This window comes from Oncorhynchus gorbuscha, linkage group LG08 (genome assembly GCF_021184085.1).
Source record: "Oncorhynchus gorbuscha isolate QuinsamMale2020 ecotype Even-year linkage group LG08, OgorEven_v1.0, whole genome shotgun sequence".
NCBI lineage: Eukaryota > Metazoa > Chordata > Actinopteri > Salmoniformes > Salmonidae > Oncorhynchus > Oncorhynchus gorbuscha.
The window spans coordinates 70169593-70186105 of record NC_060180.1 but is presented as its reverse complement, the minus strand read 5'-3'; the positions used below and the strand labels follow the sequence as shown (position 1 = coordinate 70186105).

Sequence of the window (16513 nt, the reverse complement as noted above, 5' to 3'; positions counted from 1 at the left end):
ACATATATGGAGCCTGACTATCAGGTAGCAAAGAAAATTGGCCAATAACCATCTATCTCATCATTGGATGGATAGCTAGGGTTGTTATCAATGGCACCAGTGTTCCACTGTCGAAACTGTATTCCTCCCTGTAGTGGGAGAAATGGAGCCCTCGTCCTCGCACAGTTTTCAGTATAACAGCCATGAAGAAAAAAAAACTAATTATTTTAGAGTTTCTGTTTTGAAATAACATGATAAAGTGCATTATGAATGAAACCTTTGGCAAAAACTTGGTTATGTCAGTTGGTGTTGGGTTGTTGATGCCTCACAACTGAAATTCAAAACAGTCAAACTACACAACAAGATTCCGATTCAACAGTACTATATAGCATAGATTCATAGACTTTCAATGAAATATAATCCTTGTTGTACAGAGCTGTAAGATTATTTGAACTATTTACTGTTATTGGCTCATATCAATCAGCATTGGAATCAATATATGCGTATTACTATGGAAGAAACATCAAAGATTAATTTGATCCTCTACAGGTAAGCTTTTGTTAGTCCAGGGAACAATGGGTCGTTGTAGTGTTGATCAATACTTTGTCAGTGATACTGTAGCACCATGTAATTAAAAGATTGAGTTCTCTACCTCTTATCTAAATGAACATCCTGGTTTCCCGTCCATTCAAGCTGGGGCTAAATCATTCAACCAGCTCAAGAACAATGTTAACTCACTACAGCATGCTGCTGACTGACCCTAGCTTTAAATCACACAATGCTGGCTGGGATCTTGCAAACCCAAAATTAAATCTACAAAAAAATTAATCCTCTTGCATTGTGATTATGTTATATGTAGTAGTTCAACAAAATCTGTCTGCTGTGTGAGCAACAATATTAATCAAATTGTGTATATTGGCAACACAGACCTGTGTAAATTCATACTTTAATGAATTAAAGGAAACGTTGATCAATTTATTAGATAGTTTTTTTTAAAGGAAAATGATAGAAAGAAAACAACATTGGTCAGTGTTATTAAAATGTGCCTTTGCAACTTCTCATCAGAGGCTTCCTTATTGCCCCAGAGCACAAGAGACCAATTTAGCTGTAAGCCATATTATGTAAACCTCCACTCAACATAAGGAAGCAAAACTCATGTAAAGACAGGAAGCTATACACAGCACCAGGATAAACTGTGTTGTCTTTCAAGGAACCAAAATACACATGCAAACAAATGAATGGCATATGCTTTAGTACAGTATACTCACTGTTGACTTTTTAGAGCATATATTCTCATGGTTGAGAGTTTATTATTTTGACTGGGAGATGATCATACTGTATGATTAAATATTAGCGGTTGAGATGAAGTCGTGGTGAAGATGGTGAAGGTAGGAAACGACACCTCCACTTTGCTGATCCTCAATCCAGGGGCCCCACAAGAGTGCATGCTCAGCCTCCTCCTGTACTCCCTGTTCACCAATGACTGCGTGGCCAAGCGCGCCTCCAACTCCATCATCAAGTTTGCAGTCGACACAACAGTGGTAGGCCTGATTACCAACAATGACAAGACAGCAGAGGACTTCAGGAAACAGCAGAGGGAGCATCGACCCTCCTATCCACATCGACGGGACCGCAGTGGAGAAAGTGGAAAGCTTCAAGTTCCTCGGCGTACACATCACTGACTATCTGAAATGGTCCACCCACATAGACAGTGTTGTGAAGAAGGCGCAACAGCACCTCTTCAACTGCAGGAGGCTGAAGAAATTTGTCTTGACCCCTAAAACCCTCACAAACTTTTACAGATGCTCAATTGAGAGTATCCTGTCGGGCTGTATCACCGCCTGGTACAGCAACTGCACCGCCCGCAACCGCAGGGTGGTGCAGTCTGCCCAACGCATCACTGGGGGAAAACGACCTGCCCTCCAGGACACCTACAGCACCCGATGTCACAGGAAGGCCAAAAAGATCATCAAGGACAACAACCACCCGAGTCACAGTCTGTTCACCCTGTTATCATCCAGAAGGCGTGGTTAGTACAGGTGTATCAAAGTTGGTACGGAGAGACTGAAAAAAAGCTTCTATCTCAAGCCGCTAAATGACTTAAATGTAAATGTAAATGTGTTAAATACGTAGCCATCACTAGCCGGCTTCCACCCTGTTAAGCAACCCTGCACCTTAGAGGCTGCTGCCCCTTATACATAGACATGGAATCACTGGCCACTTTAATAATGGAACACTAGTCACTTTAATAATGTTTAAATAATGTTTACATACTGCCTTACTCACTGTATATACTGCATTCTATTCTACTGTATTTTAGTCAATGCCACTCTGACATTGCTCGATCTTATATTTATATATTTATTTATTTCCTTTATTTTACTTTTAGATGTGTGTGTATTGTTGTGAATTGTTAGATATTACTGCACTGTTGGAGCCTGGAACACAAAGCATTTAGCTACACTTGCAATAACATCTGCCAAACATGTGTATGTGTGTATGTGACCAATACAATTTGATTTTGAAACGATATGGCATTAGATGAGCAAAGTGGATTGGATAACAATTTGGCTCCTCTTAGGAATGAATTCATGCAGTCTGTCTCCAATTCATCTGAGTCTCGATAGCTCTGATCACCAGGGTACATAAAGCAAGCAATTGGCCAGGCAGCTGTAATGGAGTCACTATTTAAGTTGTCTGACGTGTATCGTAATAAACTAAGTTAAACTAAAGTTGAAAACAGCACTTTATAAAAACTTAATAGGACATTATAAAGTCTTCATACGCACTAAACAAATGGTTCACAAAAAAAAAGTTGATATAAGGGTGGTGTTTGCTTTTTTTCTCCAAATATAATCTCTTCTCAACAAGCTTTGTTACTACACTGAGTCATGGAGTAATGTGTACTGCCTTTTGTGTTATGGTCTGGCTGTCTGTGTTTTGTAAATAGATACATAGTCAGAATGATATCAGATAAATATCAGTCGTGGTCATGTTCAATGGGAATTCGTAATACTGTCCCTTTAAATTAAAGTCCACTCCTTCTTGTCAACTGATGTGTGACGTAGCTGTGTATACGACTTGCAAAGACAGTACAGCATAAAGATATGCCGAAACTGCTTCTTCGATAGAAATCCCCCAACACACTTGTATGCGATTTAGCTAACATAGCGCATGCGCAAAAACGTAATCGGGCCTAACGGACGTGTCGCTCCGGACTGCAAGCCCGTCAAATGAAAGGCACTCCTTCGATATTACGTTTTTTTTGACGAAAATTAAAACGTAAGGAATAATATGTACGTGTTTGAGTGGTACGGTGGAAGCAACCCGCTGTAAACGAAAGTCGAGGAGTGAGGTGGGGAGAAGGCGCATCAGCGTCACCCAAAAGTCGTACACTAATGACATTTTTCAACAGCAAGGCTCAGATCGACATGGCAGTGTTTACATTCCAAGTCTTTCTTTATAATGTCGAAATAAACATGTTTCCAACCCCCGTATCACACACTGAAATCATACGTGTGTTCATTGTACAATCAATTACTGAGAGAGAGACTCAAATATAACATTCATTTGTATATAGGCTATCCAGTGTATAGCCTACATGATTTCGGTTCCTATTTCATTCATGTCTGGTCACATCCGCGTGGGGTGGCCAAACAAAAATACTCTAATGATTGGTTGACAATAGAGCATACCACAAATTTGTTTTTGAATATATTTTTATTTATTTAACCTAGGCAAGTCAGTTAAGAACATATTCTTATTTACAATGACAGTCTACACCGGTCAAACCCAGACGACGCTTGGCCAATTGTGCGCCACCCTATGGGTCTCCCAATCACGGCCGATTGTGATACAGCCTGGAGTCGAACCTGGATGTCTGTAGTGACGCAGTGCCTTAGACCGCTACGCCACTCGGGAGCCCGATGCATGCGATGGCTGTAAGGATGATGTTGGTGAAGGGCAGTTGCAGTCAAAACTTCGTTTGATCACATGATTTCTGTAAAGTTCATGCAGTCGACATGTCGGCGTAAATCTGATTATTTTTTTTATAATGCAACACACTTTGAAAGGCATGTGAACAGCGATGGTCACCGATTTGACAAAAGTGTTCCGCTCGAACACACATATTGACTTTCCCCTCCCCAAACCCCGGGCTGGTCTCTCGAATCTGCTTCTCGACTTGTTTCCGGAATTATTGTGATGTTGCGCCTCTCGGTTTGAAATCTGTGCTACTGAGTTTGAGAAACACACACACCCACAACATTGTTTTATTAGGCCTACACCATTATGAAATTATAAAAGTGCTGTGAACTAATTAAGATATAATTTCGCCAAAACCTTGGCAGGTTGAACGGAATTGGGTGGGTGGGCGTCTTTTAAATTGTTGTGAAATGGTCATGTATGCTGTATTTCGCAATATTCCGTGGATTGGATGGTTACCGGAATAACTGGAATTTGAACAATGAGTCACGCGATTAAAAAAAAAGTCACCTTTCTCCACGAACAGAAAGACTAAAAATGCTTTCAGTTTTTCACATATCTACATTGACGAAAAGCTTCAACTAGTACAGGTGCCTTCTCCAGCCCACCCTGTGCTATTGCCTAGAGGGTGAGGAGACGGTTGTGACAATCGCTTTCACGATATGTGAGGCAAAGGTCCGAAGGAGGAATCGGTCAAACTGTTGCTGAACACAAAGCTCGTGTTACTATGGATATTCAGAGGAACGGATTCAAAAGAGAAAGTTACATTCTCTCTGTGGACGTGGGGACAACATCGATCAGATGTCACGTTTTCGACAAGGAAGCCCAGATTCGAGGATCATGCACCACCAAGGTATTGGATAGGCTAGATTCAATAGAGCTATGATAAATTGAAATTACGTTTTTCTGAATTAGGCATGCTAAATAATATGAATTATGATTATTTAATGAATTATGGACACTGGTTAATGTTTGTTTCTGACACGCATAATCTTTACATTGTCATTTTGACTGGTATATGTTTATAGGTGAATCTCTTGTATCCGGAACCGGGCTTGGTCGAGTTGGACCCCGAAGAGCTGTGGAGAGGATTCGTTAAGGTGGTGAATGGTGCTGTGCAAGGTTTGTACCATTTCCCCCTCCATATTGATAGGCCCACCATGGCATGTTTAACCCCCTTCTCATATAGTTCCAGTCCTCTAGGGTTTGCACGGGCTCTGATTTTCATCCTTGCCTTATAGGTGAATCAGAGACTGAGGTGTTGGAGATCTCTCTAGTCAATCATTGTCATTAACTAATAAGCAAATACCTTTTTAATTAAAAAAAAAAATTTTAATTAATTTTTTTACACTACTAGGCCAAGTCGAGCTGTACTGGGCTGGCCAGGTTAAGCATCCACCGTAGTTGCTGGAAGCATGTCAGAAATGACAGTATGGTTTGGGTAGTTACTAGAGTGTGAGTCAGGTATAAGAGTGAGGAAGAAACATGTAACTAAATTGTACCATTTTGTGATAAATGATTGACCCTTTTATGAGCCTTTTATCTTCAATACATTTGACACACTATGTCTGTCTCTCACACATACGGACTGATGGGCATGAAGTGGACTGAAATAGCTGCTGTCACTTATTTTGGGTCCTGGTACTGTTTATATTTAGTTTCCAGAACTAAGTCTCTGTGTGGTCCTGAAGGCAAGCACTCCTGATGGGGACGATATTCCTAATCTTATGTATAGACGGCCTGGTCCTAAAATAACTCTCGGTTCTATAACCTTTTGGTGTTGACAAGGAACCAGATTGGTAGACTTATAGACAGGGTCACTGGTTTGGATGTAACAGGAACCGGATTGGTAGATCTATAGACAGGGTCACTGGTTTGGATATAACAGGAACCGGATTGGTAGATCTATAGACAGGGTCACTGGTTTGGATGTAACAGGAACCGGATTGGTAGATCTATAGACAGGGTCACTGGTTTGGATGTAACAGGAACCGGATTGGTAGATCTATAGACAGGGTCACTGGTTTGGATGTAACAGGAACCGGATTGGTAGATCTATAGACAGGGTCACTGGTTTGGACGTAACAGGAATCAGTTCATCATGTCCGACAGAACCAAACTTGTGGCGTTCTAGAGATCCAAGATGCTGTATCCTTGTTGTACCCTTGAGCTAAAACTGCTCCAGGGGCACCGCACTGTGGCTGACCCTGGCTTCCAAACCCTTCGGGGTGTTAACGTGTTTCTGTGGAGTTTGTGCTAAGGCAGGGTGGCACATTCTGCTCCTGAAGTAAAGCTACAGGGTCTGTGGGGGATTGGGCTAAGGCAGGGTAGCATCAAAGATTTTTTATAACTAACCCAAGATAGATCACCAGATGTTTCCAATGGAAGCAAATTAATGATAGTGAGCAGAACAAGCAAGGAGGTGGGCAGAGCCAAGTATGAGCTAGTGAGATTCTATTGGCGTGTTCTAGCATTTATTTGCTTATTTACGTTCAGGAACGCAGACTCTGAAGTGCTCGTGTGTAACAACTAAATTCTCCCATGCACTCCTTCTAAACAAGACATTTTTTTGTTGTTGACACTTTGACAAAAAGGGTGAAGTCTTCAAAACGCAGTCCCCTCTATTTGTTACAGATTGTAATTTTGGAAACGGAAAACTGTATAGAGATCGAATGTTTCATTGATGAGAAAATGAGCAGAATGTCGACCCCAAATTCCATCTCGCTCCATCTTCATCCAGATTGCATTGGCCAGTTCGCTTCCTCTCATCACCATATTTGGTAGTGAGTGGAAACGCCAACCGGATGCTTCACATTTATACAGCCGGTGAAATATCTGTCTCATTGTTCTGTCTGTGGTAACGCATTCTGTTCCTGGGGTAGAGATGCAGGGTCTGCTGGCTTCTGCTCAGGTTGCTAGGCCAGGGGTGGTCCATGGGTAGTCCAGGGGTGGTCCATGGGTAGTCCAGGGGTGGTCCATGGGTAGTCCAGGGGTGGTCCATGGGTAGTCCAGGGGTGGTCCATGGGTAGTCCAGGGGTGGTCCATGGGTAGTCCAGGGGTGGTCCATGGGTAGTCCAGAGGGGGATTTTGTTCTGGGAATCTCTCTCTCTCTCTTCTGTCATAATATTTTTAAAGAAAAGGAGGTCTGATGCTAATGTAGTTTTGATGGCAAGCTGTTTTTAGCACGGCCTCACTTCTGCCACAAACACACAAATGTTCACTTACTGATAGCGTTGATGAATGATGTGTATGTTCTTTGTCTCTCACCTGGGTGTTTAGACTCAGGTTTACAGATGCGTCAGATGGAGACCCTGGGCATCTCCACTCAGAGAGGCACCTTCACCACGTGGGACAGGTACATTTTTACATAGGCTAAAATCACAATGTACAGTCTAGGGAGTACACAGAACACTCAAGGTTAATACACACAGCAGGGGTCAGCAGTGTCACCCTGTGAGGGCCTTTTGTGGTCACAGGCTTTTGTTTCAGCGGAGTAACAACACGTGGCTACGGTTAGACTATGGTTAGTTGATTTAGTAGAATCAAGCTTGCTACTGCTTAGCTAGAACAAAAGCCTGCACTCATACAGGCCCCTGTTGATCCCCAGGATGGAACAACAGTACAGTATGTTTGTATCTGTGTTGATATCCTACTTCACACCTCTCTCACCTCTCTCTCTCACACACACACACACACACACACACACACACACACACACACACACACACACACACACACACACACACACACACACACACACACACACACACACACACACACACACACACACACACACACACACACACACACACACACACACACACACACACACACACACAGGAAAACAGGAGTTCCCTTTCACAACTTCATCAGCTGGCAGGACTTGAGGGCAGTGGAGCTGGTGAGGTCCTGGAACAACTCCTGCACCATGAAGGTTAGTCTGGGGTCACCGAGAGGTCATAGTTCAGCTGACCTTGTGATAATACAGTATAGGGGCCTCTATCATTGGGCTCCGATTATTATTAGTCATGATTATGATAACTTGCCTTGCATTTTGCTATCCCAAACAAAATGCTATTACTAGCAAAGCAAATCACATCAAAACATGGATTTGGATTGTACTTTTGTATATGCAATTTGTCTTTTAGCTTACTGTTTATACAAAAAAATAAACTAAACAAAATAGGAATAATAACTGTGGCAGTGTTGTGTCCGTGACAGGCGATCCACGGCGTTATGATGGTGCTGCACTTCCTGTCCAAAAATAAACGCTTTCAGGCGGCCAGCCTCATAGTCTTCTCCACCCAGCACGTCACCTTCCGCCTGGCCTGGGCCCTTCGACACTGGAAACAGGTGTGTGTGAGGCAGAGAGGTTCAAGTGTTTGGAGGGGGGTGGCGGGGGAGTGTGTGTGTTGGAGGGTAGGTGTGACGTGTGAGAGCTTGGCACCTGTTCAAATAGGTGTTAGTGTGTGTGAGACAGAGAGGGAGAATGTGTGGGTTGGGAAGAGAGAGGGAGGTTTTTGTGCACATTCTGTAGTCAGAAATTACGTTCTGTAGTCAGAAATTACGTTCTGTAGTCAGAAATTACGTTCTGTGGTCAGAAACGGCGTTCTGTGGTCAGAAACGGCGTTCTGTGGTCAGAAACGGCGTTCTGTGGTCAGAAACGGCGTTCTGTAGTCAGAAACAACGTTCTGTGGTCAGAAAGTCCTCTGCTGTTTCTATCAACGGTATGTCTGACACAATAATGGGCCTCTATGAATGGACTTTGGTATTATACCTTAACTCCTCAGCTTACTGTGTAACATGACTTCTACCCCAGTTCTCCCTGACTCAGGACACATGTCATATGAGGACTGGCCTTCATGGACTCTGATTGGACGTACTGCTATAATAATATCACTGGCACACCGGCCAATAGTGGAGAGAAACTTTTCCTAGGATCGCCCTACATTGAGTTGTTGTTGACCTAAATATAACTATATAGGCTACTGATGGCAGATGTGGCGAAAGCCGACCTGGCAACACTTCAAATACTAATGGCCCAAAGGCACGCTGGGCTTTTCAATAAGATCATAATACAGAAATATTGTAGTCTTTACAGAACAGTCACTGGCCTCCAGTTCTTTTAGTAGCCTTGCATGTGATTATTTAGGAACTGATTGGGAGCAAGAGAACACAAGGGGGTGATATTTCTTCTCCTCTATGTCCTCACCCCTCACAGTTAAGTCAAGCAGTAGCAGAGGGCACCTGCTGCTTTGGGACGATAGACACCTGGTTGCTTTATAAGCTCACAAAAGGTAGGTTCCGCCATTCTCGTGTGTGTGTGTGTTTGTGTACAGTACGTGACTGCCCAAGCCTGTATGTGCGAGTAGTATTCATGTATATCTCTAAGCTAATTGATTGTGTGTGTGTATCTTTAAGCTTTGTTTATGATAAGGATAGCACACACTCCAGAGAAATTCAAGTAATATTCTTTATTTCAATTTTTAACAAAATCTAATGTTGAACCAACAGAAACAGAAGTCCAACTCTCCTGCTAGACACCTTTTTCTATAACTGTTCAAATCCGTATCTTCAAGCTTCCCAAAATACTGATGTGTTAAAGGGGAAAATTCACCAAACCAACTATTTCCTATAATTTACAGTGTTAAATAACATTAGTATGTGAGAACAATATTTTTTTGTGAACAAATGTTTCATTTTGTCATTATAATATGGTTGGTAGCATCAAAACCCACAATGCAATGCTCTCTATGCGCAGGCTGGCTAGCTAGGTAGCTTGTTGGCAAACATAACTACATACAATAATACCAAAGTCAACATCAGCACGTGAAGCAGCTAAATTGGCTGCAAAAATTACCTAAATAAAATGTACTATCAATTTAGGAGTGTAAAATAGCACCATGTTCAACCTGCAGATCGATGTGCCTCCCAGCGTGGAGTCTGACATTCACAATGCAGCCTGGACTGAAGAGGCAAAATGAAATGACCCCGGGAATCGATAGATCACGCAGAGATGCACCAAAACAATATAACATTGAAAATAGGCATTATGTTCCTTTTTAAGCTTGTGTGTGTTTCCATGTTAATTTTGATTTGTCACAAGGTTCTGGGTCTATACACACACACATACGCAGGTCTCCTTGCGTACGCAGGTCTCCTTGCGTATCCACACGCACATACGCAGGTCTCCTTGCGTATCCACACACACATACGCAGGTCTCCTTGTTTTCTCAGTCCTACTGCAGTACTGTGTCCTCTGAAATCCCTCAGACATGTTGCACGACACAGTAACCAGGCAATAGGAGTTAATGATTCATGTTCTTGGACAAGTTGCAGCTGAAAATTAGCTGTTTTAGTTAGAATCTGGTTCAGTGTCTGTTGTACATAGTCCCTGTTTTAAATAAACAAATAAAATCTGTCTCTCCTCTCTAACTGATTCCAGGATTGGTCCATGCCACAGACTACTCTAATGCCAGTGCCACTGGGATGTTTGATTCGTACCAGGTCGGTTTTTCCTTGTTCACCTGTGTAATAACTTTGTATCAGGGTTGGGGTCAATTGCATTTAAATTCAGTTAATCCAGGAAGTAAACTGAAATTGCAATTCCACTTTTTTTTCTCATAGAGATGCATTGTGCCTTTGTGTGTGTGTGCGTGCATTCCCTACAGTTGTGCTGGAGTGAATTCCTCTGCTCTCTCATCTCGCTGCCTCTCTCCATCCTCCCCAAAGTACTGAACACTGGGTGAGTCACATGATACTGGTCACATGACTCACATGTCTCCCCTTTTTAAATAAATAAGGTTGGTTCTCTGTCGAGATTGCAGTCAGAAGTGAGAGATCAGAGGAGAACATGCCACTTAAATGGCTGTTAGAATCCAAAAAGAAGGCCTGTATAATGTAGAGATTAGAAGAGAATTTACTGAACTGTAATGTTTTTTTTAAGCACTTTGTATAGTCCCCTCCTGTACAATGTATATTGTATATTGTCTGTTGTTTTAACTTAGTTTTCATAATGCAAAGCAAATTTATGTGAAAAACAGACACTACAATGCTGATCAGCATATCTACGTTACAGCAGCATACAGAGGCTACTGAGTTCTGTCCTGTTGTAAATTAGCCATCTTCCCTGCAACCACATATTTGATATGTGTGATACCATTCCTCTGACTGTTACTGCAGCCATTATTATGAGCCATCCTCCCGTCAGCAGCCTCCACTGGTGTGATAGAAACGTCTGATATGGCTTGCAGAGGCTTGCAGAGAAGATAGCCTAGTTACAACAGGACGGAAATTCAGCAGCCCCCACTACTATCACGCATGGTCTATTTGTTCTCTTCTCCTGGATATCTTTTTCATTGATTTAACTAGGCCAGTCTGTTTAACTAGGCGATATCTAGTTACAGCGATAAAGCCAGATTAGATGTTGATTTATTTATTGTCATATATAATACCTATTAATTCATACATGATCTCCTCTTCCCCCTTCTGCTTCACCAGTCACCGCTTTGGCTCAACCGATCCTTCCATCTTTGGGGTGTCGATCCCTATTATGTCTGTTGTGAGTATCTCTCATCTTTGCATCACTATCTCCACGTCTTGGAATGAGTCTGTTATCATTATGGCTTTACGGTATCTTTGTTTTGTCTGGTCACCAGCCATGCTAGGTCAGTGTGTCTTCAGGTTATTCTGCTCTCTTTGTGGGATTATGACCTATCAAAATATCCACTTGCCTCATTTATTCTTAGCATCAGCCGTTTATTACATGTTTCTAGAAACACAAAGGGGATATATACACACAGGTAATATATATCTATATACACACACAGGTAATATATATCTATATACACACACAGGTAATATATATCTATATACACACACAGGTAATATATATCTATATACACACACAGGTAATATATATCTATATACACACACAGGTAATATATATCTATATATACACACAGGTAATATATATCTATATATACACACAGGTAATATATATCTATATACACACACAGGTAATATATATCTATATACACACACAGGTAATATATATCTATATACACACACAGGTAATATATATCTATATACACACACAGGTAATATATATCTATATACACACACAGGTAATATATATCTATATACACACACAGGTAATATATATCTATATATACACACAGGTAATATATATCTATATATACACACAGGTAATATATATCTATATATACACACAGGTAATATATATCTATATACACACACAGGTAATATATATCTATATACACACACAGGTAATATATATCTATATACACACAGGTAATATATATCTATATAGCAGGTAATATATATCTATATCAGGTAATATATATCTATATACACACGCAGGTAATATATATCTATATACACACGCAGGTAATATATATCTATATACACACGCAGGTAATATATATCTATATACACACGCAGGTAATATATATCTATATACACACGCAGGTAATATATATCTATATACACACACAGGTAATATATATCTATATACACACACAGGTAATATATATCTATATCAGGTAATATATATCTATATACACACACAGGTAATATATCTATATCAGGTAATATATATCTATATACACACACAGGTAATATATATCTATATACACACACAGGTAATATATATCTATATATACACACAGGTAATATATATCTATATACACACACAGGTAATATATATCTATATACACACACAGGTAATATATATATACACACACAGGTAATATATATCTATATACACACACAGGTAATATATATCTATATACACACACAGGTAATATATATCTATATACACACACAGGTAATATATATCTATATACACACACAGGTAATATATCTATATACACACACAGGTAATGTATATCTATATACACACACAGGTAATATATATCTATATACACACACAGGTAATATATATCTATATACACACACAGGTAATATATATCTATATACACACACAGGTAATATATATCTATATACACACACAGGTAATATATATCTATATACACACACAGGTAATATATATCTATATACACACACAGGTAATATATATCTATATACACACACAGGTAATATATATCTATATACACACACAGGTAATATATATCTATATACACACACAGGTAATATATATCTATATACACACACAGGTAATATATATCTATATACACACACAGGTAATATATATCTATATACACACACAGGTAATATATATCTATATACACACACAGGTAATATATATCTATATACACACACAGGTAATATATATCTATATACACACACAGGTAATATATATCTATATACACACACAGGTAATATATATCTATATACACACACAGGTAATATATATCTATATACACACACAGGTAATATATATCTATATACACACAGGTAATATATATCTATATACACACAGGTAATATATATCTATATACACACAGGTAATATATATCTATATACACACAGGTAATATATATCTATATACACACACAGGTAATATATATCTATATACACACACAGGTAATATATATCTATATACACACACAGGTAATACAGAGCATTCAGAAAGTATTCAGACCCCTTCCCTTTTCCCACATTTTGTTACGTTACAGCCTTGTTCTAAAATGTATTCAATTACATTTTTTCCTCATCAATCTCTACACAATACCCCATAATGACATCACAATACCTCATAATGACATCACAATACCCCATAATGACATCACAATACCCCATAATGACATCACAATACCTCATAATGACAAAGCGAAAATAGGTTTTTAGAATTGTTTTGCAAATATATTTAAAGCTAAAAGCATAAGTATTCTGACCCTTTGCTATGAGACTTGAAATTTAGCTCCGGTGCATCCTGTTTCCTTTGATCATTCTTGAGATGTTTCTACAACTTAATTGGAGTCCACCTGTGGTCAATTCAATTGATTGGACATGATTTGGAAAGGCACAGACTTGTCTATGTAAGGTCTGCAGCATTGAAGGTCCCCAAGAACACAGTGACCTCCATCATTCTTAAATGGAAGAAGTTCAGAACCACCAAGACTCTGAGCAATCGGGGGAGAAGGGTCTCGACAGGGAGGTGATCACGAACCTGATGGTCACTCTGACAGAGCTCAATACTTCCTCTGTGGAGATGGGAGAACCTTCCAGAAGGACAACCATCTCTGCAGCACTCCACCAATCAGGCCTTCATGGTAGAGTGGCCAGACGGAAGCGTCTGTAAAAGACACGACGGCCCGCTTGGAGTTTGCCAAAGGCACCTAAAAGACTCTCCGACCATGAGAAACAAGATTCTCTGGTCTGATGAAACCAAGATTGAAACCAAGATTGAACTCTTTGGCCTGAATGCAAAGCCTCACGTCTGGAGGAAACCTGGCACCATCCCTACTGTGAAGCATGGGGGTGGCAGCATCATGCTGTGGGTTGTTTTTCAGCAGCAGGGACTAGGAGACCTACTCCAGAGCCCTCAGGACTTCAGACTAGAGCGACGGTTCACCTACCTGCAGGACAACGACCCTAAGCACACATCCAAGACAATGCAGGAGTGGCTTCGGGACAAGTCTCTGAATGTCCTAGAGTGACCCAGCCAGAGCCCGGACTTGAACCCGATCAAACATCTCTGGAGAGACTTAAACGTAGCTGTGTAGCCACGCTCCACATCCAAACTGACAGAGCTTGAGAGGATCTGCAGAGAAGAAGGGGAGAAACTCTCCAAATACAGTTGTGCCAAGCTTGTAGCTTCATACCCAAGAAGACTCGAGACTGTAATTGCTGACAAAGGTGCTTCAACAAAGTATTGAGTAAAGGGTTTGAATACTTATGTATATGTGATATTAGTCTTGTTTTATTTCTAAATTAGCAAAGACTTCACACACAGGTCAAATATATATATATTTTTAAAATGTATTTATTAGGGCTCCCGGGTGGTACAGCAGTCTAAGGCTCTGCATCTCAGTGCTACAGGCATCACAACAGGACACCCTGGTTTGAATCCAGGCTGTATCACAACCAGCCGTGATTGGAAATCCCATAGGGCGGCGCACAATTGGCCCAGCGTTGCCGGGGTATGCCGTCATTGTAAATAAGAATTTGTTCTTAACTGACTTGCCTAGTTAAATAAACAATACATGCGATAATGACTGATACTGCGAATGAATGTGGAACAAAGGGGATATTTTGAAAGTTGTTGTCTGTTTGTTTTAATGTGACTGGCCATTTGGACCTTGGTTTATGGACTCAAGGTAAAGTTTCACTGTTAAATACACACTGCAAATATCTTCTCTGTTTGAGTTGACCAAAGCAGGTTTTTCAATGAACACTGACATTTTCTGCGTAGTTCACTGTTCGACAGTTTACTGTCCGACAGATCACCCAAAAATCTTAGTTAGTAGTTTATTGGATGATGGAAATCCCGTCATTTATTTGGGGTAAAGGTCGACATATTGATTGAGTTATAACATGTCTAGATAAAGACCAACAGTACCAGTCAAATGTTTGGACACACCTACTCATATTTTCTACCTACTCATCTTTTATTTATTTGACTATTTTCTACATTGGACCATGGGCATTCTACAGGGCATTCTACAGGGCATTCTACAGGGCATTCTACAGGGCATTCTACAGGGCATTCTACAGGGCATTCTATAGGGCATTCTACAGGGGAAAGGAGGGGAACTCATTGGGGTCATAAACTGTATAGCTGGGGGGGTGACGCCTACAAGACGGTGGTGACTAAAAGGAGGGAAACTCATTGGGGTCATAAACTGTATAGCTGGGGGGGTGACGCCTACAAGACGGTGGTGACTAAAAGGAGGGAAACTCATTGGGGTCATAAACTGTATAGCTGGGGGGGTGACGCCTACAAGACGGTGGTGACTAAAAGGAGGGAAACTCATTGGGGTCATAAACTGTATAGCTGGGGGGGTGACGCCTACAAGACGGTGGTGACTAAAAGGAGGGAAGATGTGTTGTGTAACTTTCTAAAATGGATGCACTTAGCTGACTATATCCTTGGTAATAAACTCTTGAAACTTATCTTGAGCTTTTGGTCTCAATCCCTTATTGCAAAGAGGTAGCATTAACATTTTTCTATATAAGTGAGGATCCTTTCACGAGAGTTACCGGCCTCAGAAATTGCTGTCCAAATAAATGCTTCTGAGAGTTCAAGTAACCGATACATCTCAAAGTCAACGGTTCAGAGGAGACTGCTTAAATCAGGCCTTCATGGTCGAATTGCTGCAAAGAAACCACTACTAAAGGACACCAATAAGAAGAAGATACTTGCTTGGGCCAAGATGCATAAGCAATGGACATTAGACCGGTGGAAATCTGTCCTTTGATCCAAATTCTTTATTTTTGTCTCAAACCGCCATGTCTTTGTGTGATGCAGAGTAGGTGAACGGATAATGTCCTCGTGTGTGGTTCCCACCGTGAAGCATGGAGGAGGTGGTGTGATGTTGTGGGAGTGCTTTGCTGGTGACACTGT

At 40.7% G+C, this 16513-nt stretch overlaps 1 protein-coding gene across 1 annotated transcript in view; it reads left to right on the top strand.

Moving 5' to 3' along the window:
- The first annotated feature begins 4140 nt into the window (after positions 1–4140).
- Positions 4141–16513, top strand: part of gk5 (glycerol kinase 5) — a 28619-nt gene continuing 16246 nt past the window's right edge. The window contains exons 1-9 of the mRNA XM_046360494.1: positions 4141–4816; positions 4992–5085; positions 7243–7318; positions 7804–7897; positions 8185–8316; positions 9185–9260; positions 10409–10470; positions 10635–10708; positions 11464–11524. Of these exons, the coding sequence (XP_046216450.1) occupies positions 4691–4816; positions 4992–5085; positions 7243–7318; positions 7804–7897; positions 8185–8316; positions 9185–9260; positions 10409–10470; positions 10635–10708; positions 11464–11524 (795 nt within the window). The 5' untranslated portion in view covers positions 4141–4690. The remainder of the gene's footprint in view (positions 4817–4991; positions 5086–7242; positions 7319–7803; positions 7898–8184; positions 8317–9184; positions 9261–10408; positions 10471–10634; positions 10709–11463; positions 11525–16513) is intronic.